The sequence below is a fragment of the Netta rufina genome (genome assembly GCF_964035555.1).
Source record: "Netta rufina genome assembly, chromosome: 2".
Lineage (NCBI taxonomy): Eukaryota > Metazoa > Chordata > Aves > Anseriformes > Anatidae > Netta > Netta rufina.
In genome coordinates, this window is record NC_140124.1 from 121,794,799 (window position 1) to 121,818,741 (window position 23,943).

The 23,943-nt window shown below is 38.9% G+C and overlaps 1 protein-coding gene across 1 annotated transcript; it reads right to left on the reverse strand.

The window, feature by feature from the left end:
• On the reverse strand, window positions 1-17,207 carry TTPA (alpha tocopherol transfer protein). Its single transcript, XM_084282558.1, has 5 exons — window positions 16,958-17,207; window positions 9,033-9,186; window positions 7,527-7,720; window positions 4,794-4,904; window positions 1-2,803 (listed from the first exon to the last, which is right to left on the reverse strand). Exons 1-5 carry the CDS (start codon window positions 17,135-17,137, stop codon window positions 2,624-2,626), a joined length of 819 nt encoding a protein of 272 aa, XP_084138684.1. The 5' UTR covers window positions 17,138-17,207; the 3' UTR covers window positions 1-2,623.
• Between the last annotated feature and the right edge of the window lie 6,736 nt (window positions 17,208-23,943).

Sequence of the window (23,943 nt, forward strand, 5' to 3'; positions counted from 1 at the left end):
TTCAGCTAGAAGAGGTTTATTGATAATAATGGTGTTGACATGTAAAAAAAAAAAAAAAGGATTAAAAACCATTTTGCATTACATCAACGCTTGTTGCCAGTACTTGCATCAGCATTTCACAGCACGCTTGTTTGCTTTAAAGGCACTCCTGGTCTCACTAGAGAAGAATAAGGCACTTACAGATTTATTTACTCTAAAGCTCACGGGTGCTCCTTCTCCACCCATTACACTAACACCTTTGCCATTTGTTATGCAAATGTTCTGATTATTTAATCATCGTTAATAGCAGCAAATTCAGTGTACAGACTTCCTACTGAACATGTAAACATTAAAAATAATTAACAGTTCATGAAAAAAATAACTATTCAGTGCTCCATTGTGTTATATATTCATTTATATATATATTTATATATATTACCATTTAATAATAGATCCAGGATATTTTTGAAGACATTTTGGACTTCATAGAGATGGTGTAGTTTAAATGAAGATAAAACCCATACATTTTGTCTGCATACATATACAAATGCAATCAACGGAAGTAATCTGATTCTTGTCTCTTTTAGATAAAACCACAACAATCGGGGACTGGTTTCATAGGAAAGGATTGAATCTTTTTTTTTCACTGAAACATGGCTAATTCCTTTATGCAGTTTACATTCAAGCACTAAAACTGAAGGAGCATAACTTTAGGACAGTACTTTCAGTTCTCCAGTTCATAAATGATTTGGAACTTGAGTTAAACTCCTGAAGAATTGCCAGATGTCTGGCTACTTAGTTTATTTTCTAATAAAGAATAATCATTGCAATGAACTCAGCAATTTAAGGCGCTTTTTTCATATCACAAAATAGTTCAATCAGAGAAAAAGAAGGATATGAAATACGTGCATATATGAAAATGCATCACAAAAATAATTTCTTTAGATTTAGGCTCTGTTTCAAAGATATCCTGAAAGAAAAGAATGAAAATGCACTTGTGAAAATGAGGGGATTGGAAAAAAAATCTTTGTCAGTTTTGAAGGAATTTTATAACAGACATTGATCTTACAATATCAGAGGAAACTACCACCACCAAGTATAATATAGGACTTTCATAGGTGTTCCTCATGCTAATAAAGAGAAGCTTCCACTGGCTTTTGCAATAACAGAGTATCAATAATAAAGTAAAATAAGACATTTCTGACTTAATAAGATATTCTTATTTCTCTCCCCTAAACATATATTAATACAGCATTCCAATGTTCTAATGATTTCAAAATAACTGAAGTTAAGCACTTCTAGCTGAGAAGTAATTAATGATTCATTTATATGAACATTCACATGGAATGCTTAAATATCTAGTATTTATGTAAAGACCCCTGGCTTGTTACAAAAGAGAGATAAAAATTGTGTAAATGAACTCCAGCAGTTGCTGTATTTCAGGAATTTTACCAAAAAACAGAGTCAAAAGTAAATTAACATTTCAGATTATTAAATATTGAGGAATGTAGGATGTTACTGCTATGTAATATACGTGACAACTTACACATATACAGTACTCATATATGAATCATGTCCCTTAGAAAAATCCATTTTCCATAACTATAGACAGATTTTTTTCATTACATATAAGACTTGACAGAAAGTTAAATCATCCAGTGCCCAACACGACGTAAGCTGGCAAGATACCAATTACTTTTCTGAAGATAAAACGGAAGACAGCCAGCAACTCCCAAGCTGAGGCTCAAAGTGACCTACAAGCACCCTTATACCACAGAACAGATATTTCTAAAGCTCAGATGTATGAAGGATAATTTACTTCACCCTTCAAAACAAACTGATACTGCAAACAGCTAAGAGCTCTTGACCTCTAACACTCTACAGCAGGAATTAAAAGTTGTTCACAGACAATATCTCTGAAGGAAGAAAATCAGAATTTTCAAAGTTCTTTTGACTCTCTTAACAGTTCCTCTTGGTTCATGCTGTCCTTTGAAGAACACGTACATGGTGTTTTTCTCATCTTCCTCTATGAAACTAGCAGATTACTGTGTTAATTAGCACAAAATGGGAAGCTGCACAAGCAGCACAGAGATAACAAATGTTTCACTATTGCTGACTAATTCTCAATTTGACTGTGCAATCTTAGCAGCGCAAACTAACAAAACAACCATTTCCCTGAGATCAATCCAAAAAGCAGCCTCTTTCCCCCAGTTGTAAATTACGCCTGTATTCATACTTCTGCAACTAGTCTACCCCATTCACATTCTGTTCTACTTAAATTATTTGGCTTTGTATTTAATCATCAAGCCAAGATAAAAGAGCTAAGCATAAGGTTCTGGACACAGGAGTTTTCTCCAATGACTTAACAGGAGCAGTATCAATAATGTCCTATCCAATGCACAACTACTGACATACAACTTAATCAGTTACAAACAGTATTGCAAACATTTAGAATTCATTAGTCTCCTCAGATGTACATACAGATACACTCCAGTTACTATTAAAGTGCAGTCAATGTAACCCTCAGTGCCCCGCAAAGACATACTGCTTCCATTTACAGCAACTTCAAGTTTACATGAAAGATTTCATATTAAACTTATTTCCACTTCCAGTCTTCATGATCTGCTGTAATACTGCCATAAGGTTATTTATGGGCAACCAGAGAAATGCTCTGGAGATAATCTGCACACGACATTATGAAGTCAGTCCATTCCTTGGCCAGCTCTTCGAAGGAGACTCCTTCCCCTCCATATTCCTGTGGGAGAATGCTGACTGGAAAGTGTTCAGTCAGACTCTGCATGTAGTTATTTCCATGCATATGCACCTAAAGAAAATATATGAAAAACATTTACTTCAGAACAGCTGTTAGACTCATGGGTGAAAACAGACAGCAAACAAACTCAATGCAAGGGCTTAAGCCCTCAGCTTGGTTCTACTAAATAAGTGTTCATAATGAGTTCCTTCAATGAGGAAGAAAGTACTGTGTAAGCAAGTTTCACATGGATGCTCGAACTCTCTCCTGCTTAATGATTATTCAGTCTGTGTTTTAGTCCATGTTCAATCAATCTGCAGACAAAGAACTGCATTTTATGCAGCTCCAAGCACAAGAGCCAAAACTAACTACACCCATATAGATAAACTGACCTAAACCAGGGAATACTGGGGCTTGGTCTTGTCATGATGGGTATCGCATAGCTGCTTTTCAGTCATTTCAGAAAAAAAAAATGTTTGACACCTGGCTATTCCTATCTGGTCCTGCTATATGCATTTACACTCAACATTATGTGCTAGGTATGTAAATTCAGACAGGTACCAAGGTGGGTATTCAGAAGAATACCTGTCTTACATTTCAGTCCTTACAATTCAGTTCCAGAAGAAATTAGATCCTGGACTGCTCCTCCACTTTAACCCTTTTAATGCAGTCATTCTAATTGTTCTTTTCTTGCTTTATTATAGCTGATTTGAAGCCTTGTCCATTAATTTCGGTCAGAAAATTTTATAGGTCTCTTATTAAAAATTGACAAGAATTTTCTGTGATTATTATTACACAAACACTACAAACACATGCACTCAAAATGTAGCTAGCTGCCTTTAATGCTTCCACATCAGGCACTAAGATAATGAGTGAATAGTAATTATTCCTATGAAAGTATGGGGAACTGGTCCTTCTAGTTTCTTTTCAGCTTATACCTGCAACTCTAAGCCATTCCATGAATCATGATATTTGGTTTGTCTTCTTTCAGGCCTTTACTGTCCATCTGTCCTCTTTCCCACTTTTTGAATTCTAGCCCCCAGAGATTCTCTGAGCTGGATCTGGTGATAGGGGGCTGTTACATGGACATTAATATGACAGGGGAAGGGCCACAGCATCAGGCTGCTGGAATGTATTCTTTTCTTTATCATCTGTGTGTCAGTGAGTGACTACACAAGGCTGGCAGAAGTAATCCTGCCTCTCTACCATAACAAAACGCACATGCTAAGAAAAAGGGGACTGGCAAACATCACTAACAGTGAAAATCTTGCTTTACTGTCCTGGAGTGCAGCAGCTACTGTAAATGCACAAGATCCATGTGCATTGGAGGCACAAGGAGGCCTCAGAGGGAGAATATTAAAAGACTGTGCTGTTTATTTTGTACCTTAGCTCTGCTGTTAACACTTCACAGCATTTCCTCTTCTGCCAGCTGAAACATTCAATATTTCCTTCCTGTATTGCAATAAACCAGAATTCTTCCAGAATTCTTGGCATGCTTTTGCATCCAAATGCAGAGTTTTCCAATTTAAAACTACAAAATAATTTGCAACAGCTAAGAAGCTGCTTGGAAAATAAATCTGAACTTCAGCCTGACCTCTTTATTGATGCATAAATGCCTCTGCAGCTTTTACAGAACTGGATAGCTGTCTTCTACTAATTTTGCACAACTTAGAGCATAATGTCACTGAACAGTGACAATTTCTCACTGGCATTTATAGACTGAATGCTAGGAGATATGGGACCTATTTCTTCCTAATTCTGCAGAAGTTTTGCTGTGTGACCTTAAGCAAGTTATTTAAACCAACCTTCTTGAGTTACCACGTTTTTTTTTAATCTTTACAAAAAGATTAAACAACAAACACTTGACAACTTGACAACATCAAACACTTGCAACTCTCACATTATTGGTAACTGTGAATGTTTTACAATTAGATTCCAGAGGCCAGTACAGTATTAAGACATAAACATGACGTATCCTCTTCAGTATTCAGATCCTAAAGGAAATGCTGCAGATTGTAACGTAGGGGTTTTGTGGTAGAAAGAAATGTTTGTGTGCACTCACCCGTTGCTTTATTTTTTCAGTGAGAAAAGGCTTAATTAGAGCGAAGACTGGATGGAAGAATAAAGGCTCATTAATCAAGTGGATACCTCGAACTTTTAGTGGAAAGGAATCCTGTCAACATACATGAAAAACAGCATGAGAAAAAGGAATTATTGAAAAGATTCTATTGTTAAGGACAAATCTGTGAAGACTACCTAGTCCATAGGTTAAAGAATTCTTCCTGACCTTGCTAATTCCTGCACTTTGGAGTGCTCTTAGTTTACACTGCTTAGAAAAGCATATCTTGTTCCTCCAATTAGAAAAAAAAAAAATCAGTATATGAAGAGGCTGACTTAAAAAAACAAGCATGAAAAACGAATTGCACGTAAGTAATGCACATGAAGCTTGTGCTAAGCTTTTCCTCCACAGCAGAGATCCTGCTGCTCCTTTACCAAAAAGCTATCTAGTGTTTTCATTGGCAATTCACAACCTGGAGGAAAATATGTATTTTCTTTTCCTTATATACATATACACACAAACTATCAAAGTTGCTATCTTTAAGTTAAATACAATATAATAAAATTAAATAAATATAATACAATAATATAATAAAATATTATCCAGAGAAAAGTCTTAAAAGTAGCAAGAATTTACCCAAGACAGAACTTCAGTTTTACAGTAAGATTACTCTCATAAAATTAAAATTGCATCTTCTATACAGCCTTTATAGTTTGAAATACTGACAGTTGGATTCAAGATTCATGAAGAAGTACCACAACTTTGCAAGTTTAAAGGAAGTATGGCAGTGCTCAAAGACAGTATTATAAAGTAGGGTAAAAATAAGTTCCATTCATATCTCTCCGATACTACTATTGCAACCAGAGTTTTTCTGCTTATAAAAATGGCACTTGTCACAAACAGTTCTTCCCACTAATACAATAGTCCTTTTCTCCTTATTTCATGCACTATTCTATGGCTAAGGAAAACAAACAAACAAAAAACACATGCATTTAAGTGCAAAATCTATTAGATTTTAATGTATGATAAAGACCTCAAAACTGTCAGGTTTTAGGTTTACTACACATTATTATGTTTTATATGTTTAAAGGCTACTGTTCTATACAAAACAATTTGGTTTTGCCTGTGGATAATAGATTTTTTTCATGCTGATGTTCGTTACTGATGGTACTATGCTTTCCACTCTGTATTGCATTTATTTCCTTTCTATTAATTTCTGTTTCTCCATACAGGATAATAATTTGCAAGAAAGATACATTTCTTAAGAAAAACATAGAGTTGAAAACAACGTCCCTAATTATTTTTTATAAACATATCAATTAACACTAAAATAATCTCTGGGAGAAGTATATGAACCCAGCTAGAAAGATGAAAAGAATCTAAAAAACAAACAAAAAAAAACAGTTGATTCCTTATACAAGAAAACAACACTAGAAACACAATCTGTTTTTCCCTCTTTTTCAATAGCTATATTAAGCCTTTATAAGCCTAAAAAGCATAAAATAAATCTGAAATAAGTCATGATGGAAACATTCCATTCAAAGAATTTCCTGGTTTGAGGTAATGGATTCAAACCTTAAGATTTAATTGTGAATATAATTATACATAATTTCTGCTCTCAATTTCAAGGTCATGAAATTACTAGTAACTAGTTTAGTGCCTCAGAAATCGACTGAAACACTCTCAATGGCTGTTTTAGTGAGATCTGGCGCAGAATCATATGAATGAGATTTGTCTTATTCTAGATGGGGGAAAAAAAAGGGGGGGGGTTTATACCTGCTAGTTTCATTGAAGTTCTATAGTAAATATCAAAAATGAAGAATGGATGAAATTCTGATGCTATTAGCTCACTGACTAAGCTTTGACTCAACCTCAGACAAACCTCAGACACGAACCTTAACAAATCAAAGTGAGAGATTATGTCCCTAGCTCATTTTTACATCATAGGTTAACGGTTTTATTATTACTGATTTTTAGCTTAACTTCAGAAGGAAAATAGCACAAATACAGTACAAGTACAGTGTAGCCTGCTTGTCAGTTCTCTGTCTCCTTCCCCTCTTTTTTTTTTTTTTTGTCAAATTCATTAGTAAAATTCAACCAAATTTGACAAAAAGGAAAAATCTTAAAGACAGTAAGATCCCTGCAAGTGTCGTTAAAGTCAGGAGGTGAGGTAGCACTAAGTTGCACAAAATAATGCTTGTGTTGGTGAGAAAAGCAATCAAAATAAACATTGTACACTGTTGGTAGCACATGGAAGGTGGTGTGGCATCATCCATACTGGCCAACAAGTTATTGTTCTCTTGCTCTTAAATGCTCCCAGCACATGCTATTTCTCACCTTCTCTGAGTCTCAGTGGGGAAAAAAAAAAAAAAGAAATAAAAAGGATAAAAAGGTTTTGAACAACAAGTTAATGTACAAAAGAGTAGAACAGAAAAGATCATTACAAAAGTAGGCTTCATCTACTCATGAAATTCCTGTATTGTAACAGGCAAGTGGAATTCTAATAAAACATCAGAGGTTAAAGGGCATTTGCTGCTGTACATGAACAGACTTTAAGTCAAGTCGAGCACAGCTTATGCCTCATCTGTGTGACATTTCATGGATTTAAGTTTTTGTTCTTTCAGACTGCATGACCTCTAAAAATGTCTATAGAAGGAAAAATTACCATAAGTTACAATGGAAGAAAAATTGGGAGTTATAGCAGTGAAGTAACATAAAGCAGTATGTTATACTTACTGTGAGCACAGCAGCAATTTTCTTGGCCACTGCTGGACTGATTTGAAATGCATGAGCAAATCGCCACCCTTGAAGATCAAAGATAGCCTTGACTCCATTCTTCTGAGTTTCAATCTCCTTTACAATGAGTTCAGATGTGATCAAACTTACACGAAACACATCATAAGCTGTAAATAACTTGGGATCCCATTGTCCTGAAGAGTAAATAAGATTGCACTGCATTACCACAAGCATACAACATACACCTGCATTTCACTTGCTACTGCTTCTGATGTTCTTCTCAAGAAAAAGTAACCAGCTATATCAAAGGTTCTGAATTAAACAGATTTGCCAGTACAGAAATTCTTTTATGCGCCTGTTCTATCAGTCATCTTTGATGCTATTTCTATTTCTGTAGATGGTACCAGAGTAGTATGTGACATATACTGTAGAATCCAGTAGAAGATTTTGACAGGAACGGCTTAAGTCAGTAACTGTCATTTTAGCAGAAACCAAAACAAAGCACAGTATAGCTCAAATGGGCTAATCATTGTCTATGGCCTTCAGGAACTGATCATCAACTCATAGCCAATTCATATAATTTTTCTTCAGTACAGTAATACTGCGAAGATTCAGTGAATCCCATTTTCATTTCTGAGGCCTGAAAAAGAATTGCATGGTATTAGCATTAACCCTGGACACAATCTTCAGAGAGCACAACTTTTCAAAGAAAAGCCTTTCCTTCTGCTAGATGAGCTGATATTAAAAAAATTATATGAAAGTTGGCAAAAATCATTTCTATGTCCAACACAAGCACAAAGAAGCATGGCATCATGTGATCATTTAACTTTTTTAAAAGATTTTGGGGAGTGCATCATACAAACCAAGGATGTTCAGAGTGTATCTTACTAACAGGGCTCTTCAGCTACATACATCTAAGTGGTGAAAACCCAGTGAACTCATCCTCATGTAAGCTGAATGTTGCTACATGGCTAGATGTGTGCCTTTTTTCTGTTCCATCTCTCCACTCTGTGCTGGCGGCTGCACCAGCACAGTCTTAGCATACAGCTTTGAAAATTCCCATAGGAACAAAATTAATGTTTGGTAACTCAAGGCTAAATAACTGCATATTCTTGTAAGTTTTATGCTTCTAACCTTCAGGCTTTTAGCCTTAAGACTTAAATAGAATTATTATGTCTGCATCAAAAAAAAAGAAAATCAGTCCATCATAAAGGACTGTATAGCTTTAGCCATACTAGTGATAAGTCAAATGACATAACTGTTGCAGCTCAATGAATCCATCTTTATCTTAAAGGTATTTCTAACAGGGAGCAATAAATATATTACTTTTCTAGTTAAGATATTCTGATATCATCTTCCATTTTATCAACTCCCAGTGTTATACCCATAAAATACTTTTATTTTGCTACTGAAATTGTGAGAATTAAACAAACAAACAAAAACACACATAAAAATATTAGTGCAAAAACCAGGTATGAAACATGTCCAAGAAATTTTGTCACTCACCAATTCTGTATATTAGAACTTTGCTTCCATATGGGTCTCTTGATCTCAGGACTCCGTGATAGCCAGCATGCAGAAGACCAAGAATAGAAGATGGTTGTAAATCTGCACTTATTTCTGGGCATTCAATTCTCCATTTCTGGTAATTCTTCAGTAACTGGAAAAAATAAATGTGCATGTCAGATTTGCATCAGGTATTACATAAAAATCACAGTTAAAAATGTGCTTTTCAACATGTGGTCACAGTCAGAGGTTTAATTCATCATATTAGCTATCATTTCACTGTGCATTTTAAGAAAATCGTTCCTAGAAACAGAAGGCTGCTATCCTTCATCAAATGAGCAAGTCATTATGAATTTAGAATCCTATCAACTTGTTAATGGACTCCAGTTATTATTTTATGTCAGAAAAGAAAATTGGACTACGTAGAAAGCAGCAGCAGTAGTTTCTATGTAAAATACGTAAAAAAAAAAAAAAAAAGTTTCTTACAGAGGACAATTCCTTCCTCACCCTCCTCCCCCCAAAGTCTGGGCCCATTTTGTATACACAATTATTAATAATTTCATTTTACTGTTTGAAACACATATGGTCATCAGCATATCTTAAGTACATTTTCAGTCCTTCCTATCCCTCTGAAATTACAAAACACAACAGTGTAGTGGATTCATCTCTCCCATTACCTATCAGACCCCAGAGTGGAAATAACGAGAACCCATCTTGCTAAAACAAAGATTCTGCCCATTGTCAGGAACATGATTGCTGCCCTTGTTCCCGAGGCTGGAAGGCAGCATCATATGCAGGCTCTTCTAAAGGATAGGAAGGGCTATGTGTTGAAAGGAAATGGTCTAAATTTAAGGAAGAGTCAATTAAAGGTATTTCTTTCTGAGGTAACATCTAGGTAGAGGAATTACAGGTAGTATTGTGAAAGATTGTTGTAGAGATGGACTGTGAAATAATAAATCGGTGATGCACTAGTTCCAATTTCCCAGTTTAATTATCGTTTCCCTTTTAAAATAAAGAAATTAAGTGGTGGTAGAGAAAAGGAACTGCTGTGCCCTGCAACTAAAGTTTATTTACGACATTTTGAATAGGTAAGTAAGGAGTTACAGTGGTTGTTTTTTATAAAGCTTTCTGTAAATTCATCAGCTATGATCTACCTCTGCTCTGCTAAATTGTCCAGAAGTGACTTTGTAGAGTAGAGGGATAGCTCTAGAAAATAATTTAAATTTTGCATTAAAATTTCCTAGATAGCTACAGTTTGGACTCCTAACTGAGATTTTCAAAGGATCTAAGTGCATCAGAATGTTTCAGTACCTCATTTCACAACAAACTCACACACACATTTAAATCTCAAAGGTAGCACACACTGGCCAGCCTTTCAAATTGTTGCTATATTTCATCAAACAGCAAGAAAACAATCATCCTCAGTACAGTTGCACAAATAAAGTATGTTCAGCAAAAGAAAAAACATCAGCCAACACTCTTTTATTTCTGTGAATTTGTATTTACTCATCGCTAAGTTATACCACATTCTGGAACAGAAGCAGTAGAATTAAAAGAACTGTCAATCTCCAGCTAATAAAACATAGCCTTTAATAAATAACAACATTTCTCATAGCTATGAAAGGATGATTTTCTTCACCATCTTCATAAAATGGTTGGAAGGAACCTCAGTGGATACTGAATCCATCCCTTGGAACATCACAGCATCAGAGTAGCTACAGACTCAAGAGTGAAACCGAAGATTCACCATGGTCTACCTCATAGCCCGCTTATGTTAGATAATTAGTCTTAGCAGTAATTTCTTATTCTTCCTTCTACTTTCAAGTTTCTTGTATCATTTAGTATACAACATACCATTTTTCTTCAGCTTAAGGCTCTTCTTAAATGAAGGTCCTGAGTTATTTTTAAGGTCTCTCAAACAAATTGTCATGAGGGAACTATTTACAGGGCATTATTGTTTGTTAACATAATTTATTTACAAATAGATGATGCACTGCTCAGCAATTATCTATATCCTTCCTGGAAATAGAACCTATAAATATGTGTTTATAGGTACAAAAACGAGAGAGTTCAACAGCCACACTAAAATCCCATGTGATTTGGCAATGAGCAAGTTGATAAAAACCTCATCCTAAGACATACACTGTAAAAAAGAAACATATAAGTGCTATAGAATTTTACTTAGTCTTATATATGTTCTAGTCTAGGTTAATTTAACAACCAAACAAAACAGGAGGTGGGGAAGTAGTGGGGGAAAAGAAGTTGATCTCTGGAACAGAAATTCACTGTGATTGCAAAAATAGGCCTGATGAGGTGCCACATAAAGAGTCCAGCATCAATAAAGAGCACTTTTTTTGTGACAACCAGACAGCACTGTTAACATACTGTGTTCTTTTCCTTTGTCTTTCCAACACAGATGCTTAAAGAGCACCAAACATCTAACCAAACATCTGTAGCTGCATCCTTTGTCCCTATTCTACTAACTTCAGTTGTACCACAACATAATGAACTAATTAACAATTACTTAAATGTTTTCCACAGATTTTGAAGAGCTGCCTGCCAAAACCAAGATGAGAATAAATATGTTTACTCAATCCCCTGAATAATCCCAATTTGTCAGTACAGTTCATTTCTTCTTTTCATGAGCATGAACCTTTCCCAAGTTAAAAACAGCAAGAGCTCAAGTTCTGAGCCTGGAGAGGAAAGGAAAGGTGTTCACGGTTTGCGACACACTCAAGATCTTTATGAAAGATATAATTTACCTACTGACTGTCCATTCAGCAATAAATATACGGTTGGAACACTTCTGACACCTTCCATGACGTGAGCAAATGCTATATCTTTTTACAGAGGCATGGCTAAGCTCCAGCCCTACCTCCCTTGTCCAGGAAGCTACAAAGTAAATTGCTCTCAGATTTTGAAACCATGTGATTTAATTACCTGAAATAGTGATTTATGGCTGAAGTAGACGTTAGCAACCCTCCACAGCATCTGCAGCTAGTTTGGAGACATGTTCTTTCAGTCTTTATTTATGTAAACAATCACTTTCTTAGCAGCTGGACACACTCCAGTCACACGGAGCTATTTACATGAGTAATTCCTACATATGTAACTGAATTCAAAAATTAGCACTACATACTTACAGTTTTACTATATTTTGAAAATATCTACTTTAATATTGTTTAAATGCAGAAATCCATGTGGAATATTTAAAACATAGGAAACTTTTCAGCAAAAGCAGCAGGGGAAAATGTAAACTTTATATATAATAATCAGTCTGAATGAAGAAGATAAAGCAACTTAACATAATCAGGAAAAACAGAAGCATGGATTACATTGGATAAATGCAATGTAAATGTAATAAAAATGTCTCATGCACCTACAAGGAAAACATCTCAATGTGTAATTATCTGTGTTTACAAACTGAGTAACCTACTTAGAAGCTGCTGAGCATCTGAAAATAGATGCAAGATAGCTTGATAAATGGCTAAAGCTGGATGAAAAACTCCACTGTCTGGAGTTAAGCATTAATTAAGAGCTTTTTCCTGAGGTCTTTTGGGGATAGTTCCAGATTTCTGAACATTGGAGATAGAGATGTTACTGATTAATCCAAGTTTCATGTGATGCAAAACGAAGAAAAGTGAACTTAGTACTTTAGTTAGAATTAAAAGAACTGGACAACAGTGTTTGTTACAGAACCACTATAAACATAAATATATGCAAAAAGATGTGTGTGTATTTTACATTTCTTATATATGCGCTTTCATCTACACAGAGAATTTAAAGATTGAGCATATACTGGCATAGAATTTAAAATATTTTTGTATGGACACAGAACTTCCCTAATTCCACATGTATTACCTCTTCACCAGCTGGGAGAAGACAGGCACGAGCATAAATTTAGGCATTTGGCTTAGCACAAAGGGAAGAGTGGCCAACTGCTTTATGTTTCCTCAACAGTCAGTTCAGAGAGCCTACCAGGGGCTCTTCCACCCTTTTCATCAAATCTCTCATTGGCAAAAGGTCTGAAAATCAGCCAAGTAACTGGTTTGAACTTAGTAGTTATATTTGACTGCTGTGAAGATCCTCAGAGATAAAGCCTGAAATCCAGCAGTACTCAGACACTACGCAAGTATACATGTAGTATGCACATACAGCAGGATGTTTGACACATACTGTACATCCTAGATTTTCTATGCAACTTACTTGCAGCACAAAGTTTCCTCCATAAATCAAATGCAGGGCAAAGAATGAGTCCAGATATATGCCTTTGTGTCAACCAGAACTCCTAAAAGGATCCTAGATATTTAGATGGTTTTGAGCGCTCTAAAAAGAATGCTTAAAGAAGTGTAAGTGGTATGTTAGGAAAAGCATTTCAATGATGCGTTTTTACTGAATTGTACTGTGACAGTATCTTTGATCACAGCAAGAAAGTTAAACGTAGCTGGCACATTAAAAAAAAAAAAAAAAGAATTAAAAGAATTAAACCCATTGCTTTAGCCACATTAATGGAGACCCATGGCCTGCTTTTTAGCTTAAAACATGTATAGTTTGTAGGTATACGTGTACAAATGAACAAGTAAACAACATATTCAAGTCCGGTATGAATTTATATCCAGACTGAAATCTTTTGCAGCATTCAAAACATGACATAACAGGTTTGCTCCTTGCCCTGACTGATCTGTTACGTGGACCCACACTAAGCAAGAGTTTGGACTAGATGATCTACACAGATCTCTTCCAACTTAAATTATGCTGTGATTCTCCGATTTCCATATAATTTAAGCAGAATATATTTGCTTAATATATTAGCTTGAATTGCTGGTATCAGCCACAGTCATGGCTGCTTCTCTCCAAAGGACCCAAGGGAACATCATGGAGCTGGGACAGGGGAGGGTCAGGCTGGGTGTTAGGGAAAGGTTCTGCACCCAGGGGGTGGTCGGGCACTGGGACAGGCTCCCGAGGGCAGCAGTCACAGCACCGAGCTGCCAGAGTTCAAGAAGCGTTTGGACAATGCTCTCAGACTTATCATCTATTTTTTATGTAGTCCTTTGTGGAGTCCTACGATCCTTGCATGCCCCTCCCAACTTGTGATATTCTATGATCAACATCTGACCCCTACCTTTATTTCTCACGGTGATTACAAAGCCACAAGCAGAAGTGCTTGTGACAATGTAACACCATTCCTTCTAAGTGTCAATGTTTTGGGGATGTCAGCATTGCTTTGAAGTCTCACAGGACAAGAACTGTCTTATTGACTTATTCAGGGTTTGATGTGTTATTTGACAGTTATTGTTAGCCTGTGTCAACAGACTTTCTGTTTATTCCTGGAGACATAACTGTGACAGGATTTCATATAGGATTTAAGGATTTCATCATAACCATTCTCACTGATAGCATTCACGCATTTGAAATCCCATAGCGGAAGGTATCTGCTTAATTTCATCTCTTCTTCTTGAGGTTTCTCCTTAAGTGGTTAGGGTTCATGTAGACATCTCCATCCACTTTTGAAGATAAGGCATGTGGCCAAAATTAATCTTTCCTGTGATTCAAAATGCAGGAAAAGAATTTTCTTCTAAAAAAGATCAGTCTGCTACTAAGCTTAATTAAATATATCACTGATTTTAAAGCATACAGACAGTTCTAGTTCTCCTTTGAGTTCTTCAGCACCAAATACCTGTTTCAGTGATGAATTTTCTTCTAGCATATCATATGTATATATCAATAGATGAGTACTTTGAAACAAGTCTGGAATTGCCAGCAGGAAAATGTAAAATATTTCTGTTCCAATGAGTTAACATAAATGACTCAGGAATTGAATGTCTTTTCACAATCTACCAGATTATTATTTTCTGAAAGATATCCAAACACTGATAAACTGAAATTCCAGGGAGGCCAATAATCAGATAGATCTGTGTCACATATTAACCAGGCATGCATCAAGAGACAGTTTGGTCAGTGGCCAGACTCTGAATTAATATTTAAGGCTAAGTATAAGCCCATGCCAAGAAGGATGCTTGAGAAGAGCTTGCAATCTTTTGGTCATAAGCACTGACAGAGCCACAGACTCTGATTATCCCTTACTGCTCTACAAGTGCTATGCAGCAGTACGCAGAAGCCCAGTGGGGAAAAGGGGCTGTGTCAGCCTCAACTCCAAACTGAGAGAGAACATCTAACCAGGAGGGGAGGAGCACCCACTGTCTAGACAGACGACAGGAGGGCTCTGTCTAGGATGAAGTACTAATGTAACCTATAACCTCTGCATAAAGTCACACTTGGGCTGGACGAATATTCATCTTATGACCACCACAGACTTTTGCACAATAATTCTCTTGGGCTTTTTAAGAACACGTTGACTGCAGATATTAAAAAAAAAAAAAAAAGTGTTTGTTTTTCTCGTGTTCTTCCCATGCTATTTCCAAAGGGAAGTAACCTAGAAATCAGTGTCAGCTGGTATGTGGAAGATTAAGTACAAGCTGCATTTGGAGAAAGAAATTTTAGGTGGAAAGCTGAAATGTGTGGTTTTTGATCATCAAAATCTCTCAGAACAAAGAAGGGTCCAAACAAGAACTTTACAGAGTTCATAACCAGCAGAGACACAGAAATTCTAAAGAGATTCTAAAAAGACTTGGTTCTTCCAAAGCAGGTCTCCAGCCCTAAAGGGCTGACTCTCACAGAGCATATGAAATCTGCTACTCTGTAGGCTCTAATCTCTAAACCTAGCTTCGATTTTACACTCTTGAAGAGTAGTCTCATTTATAATATGTCTCACAACTTATCAGAAGAAATGTATGGACCAAATTCTGAGCAATTCATGTAGCCATGTTTACACGATTATTAACTTCCAGTATTGCAACACATGTAGGAGTGCATATTACCTTCATTAAGCTGTACTTTTTGGAACCTAGTAATACTGGGGGGGGGGGGGGCAGTTTTTGCTGGGAAAGAAATAAAAGAACAGCACAGTCCTACAATTGCTACTGCACAGCTGATATAAGCAATCTCATGAACTTCAAGCAAAAGCGAGATGCATGAATAACCAAAGGAATCTGGATTGACTTGCTTCTTCTTCTGCTGAGGAGGGATGATTTAAAGCTCTAATGCCAATGTTATGAATCAAGAGAGGTGAACACAAAATACATTTTTAAGCTAGTTATCATTAAGAGCATCATACAATTTCTCACAGTCTTGTTTAGCCACCCTGATCCGACAGTATACCCACATGCACAGAAGTCAGAAAATAAATGGTGGGGTCTGTTGTTTGATGCTTTGTCATCAGCATCACATTCCATGGAAACACAGTTCCCAACTGGCACAAGCAAATAAATGCTTTTGCCCTGGGAAGATCCGGAAATACTTTCTGTTGAGAAGGATTAGTGGTTTCCTTTATGTAAAAAAGGAAACAATTAATTATAATTTGTACCTTTGGGTACCAAAACCAGGCATGCATTGTCTATAGGGCAAAAAGCCATGCAAACAGCCAGGAAAGCAACAAAACTTACCAAAGCCTGAAAGGTGTTAAACCATCAAACTCTAAGAGAAAGGAACTTATTACTGATAGCTTTACACTAGGGTTACTCTAAATGTGTAACAAAACCAGCAGGTGTACTAGGTGCTGGTGGCCCAAGCAGGATCCTCAAGGATGCCCTTGCAAGGATGCCGCTCCCTGAGTGAAGCTGTGACCTTCCCACATTTCCCATAACCTTTGTGGCTGCTTTTGGTGGGGTCACACCAAGCTGGCGTGTGCCCACGTTGCTCCACGACCAACATTTTGCTACACCCACGAAACACCCAAACAGCGCGCATCACCCACCCGTCCACCCCCGGGGAGCAGCACCTCACCCCTCAGCCTCCATTTCCGAGCCCACCCGGGGGGGGTGACACGAGGGGACCCCCGAGGTGCGACGCCCCCCTCCCCACCTTACCCTCCACGCCAGGTCCACGTTGAAGTCCCGGGCTCGCAGGAACCTCAGCAGGAAGGCGTCGCTGAGGGGCTGGGGCCAGCGCTGCCCGGGCTCTGCCTCCGCCCGTCGCCGCAGCTCGGTCACGGCGCCCCGGGCCTGCGGCGACTGCTCGGGGAGGTCGCCGTCCCCTCGCTGCGACATGGCCGGGGGCCGCCGCTCAGCCCCACCGCACGGCCGGACCCATGGCGAGGTGCGGGGCGGCGGCGGCTGCAGAGCCCGGCCGGGCTGCCTCCGCCCCCGGGGCGGCGGGGCTTAACCCCTCCGCACCCTTCGGGTTACTCCCCCAAACCACCCGTTTTTGTTTGTTTGTTTGTTTGTTTGTTTTCTTTTTCCCACTTATGGAGACTTAGTTTTCAGAACTTTCTGCTTTCAGCGCATCGCAGGGAACTTTTGCTGAGTTTCCCGGAGAAAAAGAGAGGTTGTGTCTGGTGGGAGAAGGGGCAGGCAGCTCAGGCAGAGCACAAGGAGGCTGCCAGCATATTCAGAGGAAAAAAAAATCAGGAATGCTAAAGCCTTGTATGAGCTCAACCTGGTCACTGTGGTAAAAGATAACAAAAACAAGAACAAACAAAACAAAAACAAGAACAAACAAAACAAAAACAAACAAACAAAAAACGTTTTAACAAATATTTTCACAGTAAGAGAAAGGGCAAGGAGAATCTCCATCCTTTACAGGACACAATGGGGGACATGACTACTGAGGATAAGGAAAAGGCTGAGGTTCTTAACACCTTCTTTGCATCTGTCTTTACTAGGCTGACCACTTATCCTCAGGTTACTCAGCCTTCTGACCTGGGACAGGGAGCAGAAGAAACCCCACACACAGTTCAGGTGGAAACAGAGACCTGCTGCTCCACCTGGACTGTCACAAGTCCATGCAGCCAGATGGGATCCACCCGACGGTGCTGAGAGAGCTGGTGGATCACAGAATCATGGAATGGTTGAAGTTGGAAGGGACCTTCAGAGATCATCTGGTCCAAGCCCCTGCTCAAGCAGGGTGACCTACAGCATGTTACACAGGATGATATGTGATTGATGGTGTGTGATTGCAAGCCACATGTCTAGATAGCAGTCCCACATGTCTAGAGACGTGCTAATGTGACGCCCATCTAGAAGAAGAGCCATAAGGAGGAACTGGGGAACTACAGGCCTGTCAGCCTGACCTCGGTGCCAGGAAAGGTGATGGAACAGGTCACCTTGAATGCAATCACACAGCATGTGCAGGACAACCTGGGGATCAGGCCCAGCCAGTATGGGTTTATGAAAGGCACGTCTTGCCTGACTAACCTCATTTCCTTCTATGACCAGGTGACTGCCTGGTGGATGAGGGAAAGCCTGTTGACATAGTCTACCTAGACTTCAGCAAGGCCTTTGACACGGTCTTCCACAGTATTCTCCTGGAGAAGCTGGTAGCCCATGGCTTGGACAGGTACACCCTGCTGGGTTAAAAACTGGATGGACAGCTGGGCCCAGAAAGTGGTGGTGAATGGACTGAAATCCAGCTGGCAACTGGTCACCAGTGGTGTTCCTCAGGGGTCGGTGTTGGGGCTCATCCTCTTTAATATCTTTATTGATTATTTGGATGAGGGAATTGAGTGCAGCCTCAGTACATTTTCAGATGACACCAAACTGGGGGGAAGTGTCAACCTGCTGGAGGGTGGGAGGTCCCTGCAGAGGGACCTGTACATGTTGTTGATGGGCAGAGGCCAATGGGATGAGGTTCAACATGGCTAAGTACCAGGCCCCGTGCTTTGGCCACAACAACCCCATGCAGCACTACAGGCTTGAGGCAGAGTGGCTGGAAAGTTGTGCGGAGGAAAAGGATCTGGGGGTACTGATTGATGCTCGCCTGAACATGAGCTGGCAGTGTGCCCAGGTGGCTAAGAAGGCCAATGGCATCCTGGCTTGTATCAGGAATAGTGTAGCCAGCAGGACCAGGGAGGTGATCATCCCCCTGTACTCTGCTCTGGTGGAGCCACACCAGTACTCCAGTACTCTGGTGGAGTACTGTGTTCAGTTTTGGACCCCTCACTACAAGGATATTGAGGCCCTGCAGCATGTTCAGAGAAGGGCTATGAAGCTGGTGAAGGGCCTGGAACACAAGTCCTGTGAGGAGCAGCTGAGGGAACTGGGGTTGTTTAGTCTGGGGAAGAGGAGGCTCAGGGGAGACCTTATTGCTCTCTACAGGTACCTGAAAGGAAGTGGTGAGGAGCTGGCGGTCAGCCTCTTCTCACAGATAACTAGCAATAGGAGTAGAGGGAATGGCCTCAAGTTGTGCCAGTGGAGGTTTAGGTTGAAAATTAGGGGAAATTTCTTCTTAGAAAGAGTTGTCAGGCATTGGAATGGGTTGTCTAGCAAAGTGGTGACATCACCATCTCCAGAGCTGTTTAAGGAATGGTTGGATGTGCTACTTAGGAATGTGGTTTAGTGGGTGACATTAGTGGTACGGTGATGGTTGGACCAGATGATCTTGGAGGTCTTTTCCAGCCATAATGATTCTATGATTCTATGATCTCCTGTTGTTTTGGTTTGCCTGCTTATAGCCCCCAAAAGGAGTTGTGTCCATCCCTGTCACAAGAGGGGATGTTCTGGGCTCGCAGGAACCCAGAGGTGTCATGGATTGTGAAAGCTGGAAACAGGTTCAAGAGATTAAATACTCTTCTTTGTTCCCTTGCTGGTGTCCTTGGGCCTTGATGATTTACTGCTGCAACAAAGGCTTGCAACTGTAGCAAAGTCTCTTATATGTTGGATTCTGGCAAATTCCTGTGACAGACTTTTCCAAAATAGCTGGAATTTGCACTTCTTCAGCAGAAATCTGTGTAAAACCTGCATCATAACTTTAAAGGTCTTCCATGAAAAGAGTTCGAGTGCTGTGTAGGCAGCTATCTTAGTTTGACCGTAAAATACATGCGTACGTGTACACATATATTATGGATATGTATATAAAAGGTGGCAGAAACACAATCATTCTGAAGTTTAATGACTTTACCTGTATCTGCTTAAGCTGTTTTTTCTTTAGTTGTCCTCACATGTGAAGACTCGCAGTACATCCTCCAAACTCCCATCCACTTGCCATTTGCACTGAAGATCCCACAAGCTCATTTGGAAAATGGGCAGAGCAGCTTTGGGTGTGCTGTGAAAGTCAGCACTTGGCCCAGAAATGAAGTCTTGGGTCACAGAGTGGTGTTGCAGGCAGGCCTCAGGTTGTCAGATTGTATAGACATGATCTATGACTCAAAAGTTATTTTTTCAGGTCAACGATGTATGTAAAGCATTTACATGCCATATCTTTTTAAAAATTTAATGGGACAACTCACTACCTCAAAAACTTTTAAAGTTCAGAGGAGATAAGGCTTAACATATATTTTATGGCCTATTTATTGTCCAATGTCAATTACTTTTCTGAATTATACCAAGACTGGGTTCTTGTATCTCAAAAATCCCCCTTTCCCTACACTGTATGTAAGACAATATGCATTAATACAAACTTCATACTATTAAACTACGGGATGTTTCTAAGGCATTTAAAATATATCTGTTAAGTTAAAAATAATAATAATAATAAAAAAAAAAAGAAAACAAGCAAACAAAAAAACACATTTGGTTAAGTAGACTGAGAACAGGGCACAGGTTATGAGGATTCCAGCCTCATAACATACAGCCTGTGTGTGAAACCCTGACACTGTTGAAATAAATTTGTTGTGTATTGCTGTAGTACTCAGTGCAAGGGAATCCTTATAATTGTCCTGGCTAAAGTTCAAAGTGGTCAGGAAGTAGGATCTGTGAGAGTTTCTAGTATATCTATTTTTTTTTAATTTTATTTTTATTTTTTAAATTTCAACCCTACAGTAGCAGTTATATTTTCTTTCTGTGAATATTATGAATGAAATAGAAGGACCTTGTCTTCTGCACACACATTTAAGCTAGCACTAACATACAATTTCAATAGGATTGAAACTAAAAATTAAACCTTCAGAGATGCTGAACATTTAATTTCCGTAAGTGAGAACAGCCACTGGTCAGCAACTCTGTGAGCTAAGTTCTACTTAACTTGCTTAAACTTGTGCAGAGAAAGATGTCATGGAATGTTTAATTTTCTGATCTTTGGCTATTTATATTTTTAATGAAAAATCCACAAAAGTGTAAGTGCAGCAGTGTTAGTCAGGAAATCAGGGCAACAACTGGGAGAACTGTTTCACAGAGTGCCAGATGGCTTGCTCCTTCCTCTTGCCTTTCTCCTTAAAGAAACATACACAGCTAAGATAAAATAGTCCTTCTCTATCAAAAATAAACAAATAAATAAATAAATAACATAAAATTGCATGTCACATGGAAAAATATTATTTATCACTCAGGTACTTAGCATGTACAGGTAAAAATAACATTCCTGTGCAAGCAAACTCTTGTACAAATGCAAGCTCCAGTGACATACAGAGCAGATAGTCAAATCAATGGGACCACCAGTTTGTCATGAGTGTTCACAGACAGTAGTTTGGAATATTGCTGTTTCAGTAAGGATGGAAAAAATAAATCTTTCAAGATAAGCAAAACTAAATCAAGAACTTATTACTTTATCTGAAGGCTGACAATTTTGAACAGAAAAAAAATATATATATAATAGATGTCTGCATCCCAGGTACAAATACAGGCTGAGTGGAGAATGGATTGAGTGAGAGGGACCTGGGGATACTGGTGGATGAGAAGCTAAACATGCAATGTGCGTCTGCAGCCCAGAAAGCCAACTGCATCCTGGGCTGCATCAAAAGCAGCGTGGCCAACAGGGTGAGGCAGGTGATTGTTTCCCTCTACTCTGCTCTCCTGAGACCCCACCTGGAACCCTGTGCCCAGCACAAAAAGGACATGGACCTATTAGAGCAAGTCCAGAGGAGGGCCACAAGGATGATCAGAGGGCTGGAGCACCTCTCCTATGAAGACAGGCTGAGGGAGCTGGGGTTGCTCAGCCTGGAGAAGAGAAGGCTCCAGGAAGACCTTGTAGCAACCTTCCAGTACCTACAAGGGGCCTACAGGAAAGCTGGGGAGGGATTCTTTGTCAGGGATTGTAGTGATAGAACAAGTGGTAATGGCTTTAAACTAATTGTAATAGAAATAGATTAGATATTAGTAAGAAATTCTTTAGTGTGAGATGGTGAGGCACTGGCACAGGTTCCCCAGAGAAGCTGTGGATGCCCCATCCCTGGAAGTGTTCAAGACCAGGTTGGATGGGGCTTTGAGCAACCTGGTCTGGTGGGTGACATCCCTGTCCTTGGGAGCGGGGTTGGAATTAGATGATCTTTAAGGTCTCTTCCAACCCAAACCATTGTATGATTCTATGTCATCCTTCTCTGCATTGATCCTATAGGAATGCTGCAGCAAGTGACAGTAGTGCCGAAGATGTAAACCCCAAGGTTTAGTAGCTCTGGTTGCTGCAGTTATCAGGTTACTTTCTGATTTTTGCCTGAATTTCTCCATGATCCATCTTTCTCATGGTCTGCCTACTAACTAGTGCTGGCAGCATTGCTCAATTTGGCAAACTTCTTATTGTACTAGACCTTAAAGCTTGTAATGTTCCTTACAGCACAGTTAGCAGGTGTCAGTAACTTAGCAGTAGCCTTTAAAAGTCTCACTCTACAATGTGATTAGGCAATCTCAGGAGAGAATTGATGGTAAGAATTGGCAGAGAACTTTGTCTGTGATTTTATAGCACAGTAGATTATTTACAAAACCATCTTGTAATGAAAGCAAATGTTTTAAAACAAACAAAAGCATAGTATAAGCCCACCTCAAGCTTCTAGTTAAATTAAATAAAATTTAATTAATCTACTCTGTAAAACATTGCAACCCTTGGTATGTGAAGAGATGATGAAAAACATTTGTGATGAGGAACTGGTAAGGTAACTCAAAGACTGTATGTTGATTGGGAGAGATTTTGATCCTGCTGCCTTGCTGTAGCAAGAGTGTGAATCACCCACACCAAACTATTTTGCAAAGGTGATGGTTTAATAACTGCCAGATTTACGGGCATCCCCTCAAAGTCTGGGCATGTTAAAGAAGCGATAATGGAAAGGCCCAGCCCTGCCATATGTCTGGGAGAATATGTATTGCATTATAGGTGCTTAAAGAAAGGGAGGAAAGACCTGTGTAGGTTCTCTTCACCCTCTTGTCTCTTCACTTCTTCCAAGTAAATTTGTGCCAGTACATATTGGAAAGGATTTACCCATCAGCTGCACATTTAATTGAAGACTGCAGGCTTTAATTTCACCTTTCAGTTTTCCACTTATCCATCATTTTTAGTTGAAGTTTATCTAGGTAATTTCACAATGTTTTCACTGCAGAGCGTCTGTAAACTAGTGGTGAGGAGGAGCCAAACAAACAAAACAAAACAAAACAAAACAAAAAATAGCAAACAGAACAGCTCTTCCGCAAACTTCTCATTATTCCCTGCCTGCATCTGTGCATTTCACAACATCTGTCTGTGACTGTGTGTTTGGTCTGGCTGGCTGCAGTGTCCCTCCCTGGGACCTATGCTCATAATTTTTTGCTGTTTTTGCAGTTTGTCAAGATTTCTAATGTATAAAAGCGATAAAAGATGCTAACTCAGGTTTCTGATGCTAACAGCCACTGAAAAGCTGAGAGCAAAATCAACAAGCAGAATCAATAGGGTGAATATTTGTGTGTTCAAAAGCCTTGTCTTTTTCTTCCTGGATCTATGCTAGGCATATAGTTACTGCCTTCAGCAGCCCTCTATGAGTTATGATTTACCGTAGCAAATTACAGTTTCTTTTCCTTTACTGCCAAATACTCAATAAAAGCATGTTGTTTCAAGGTGTGGTTCCCCACTTCTTTGTACCTGACTTGATTGCACTCGGCAACTCCTTAGTTCTGTTGACTCTGTAGTCTTGTTTGTGGTATGCAGCAGGATACACAGGGTAATAAATACAAGTCCTGGC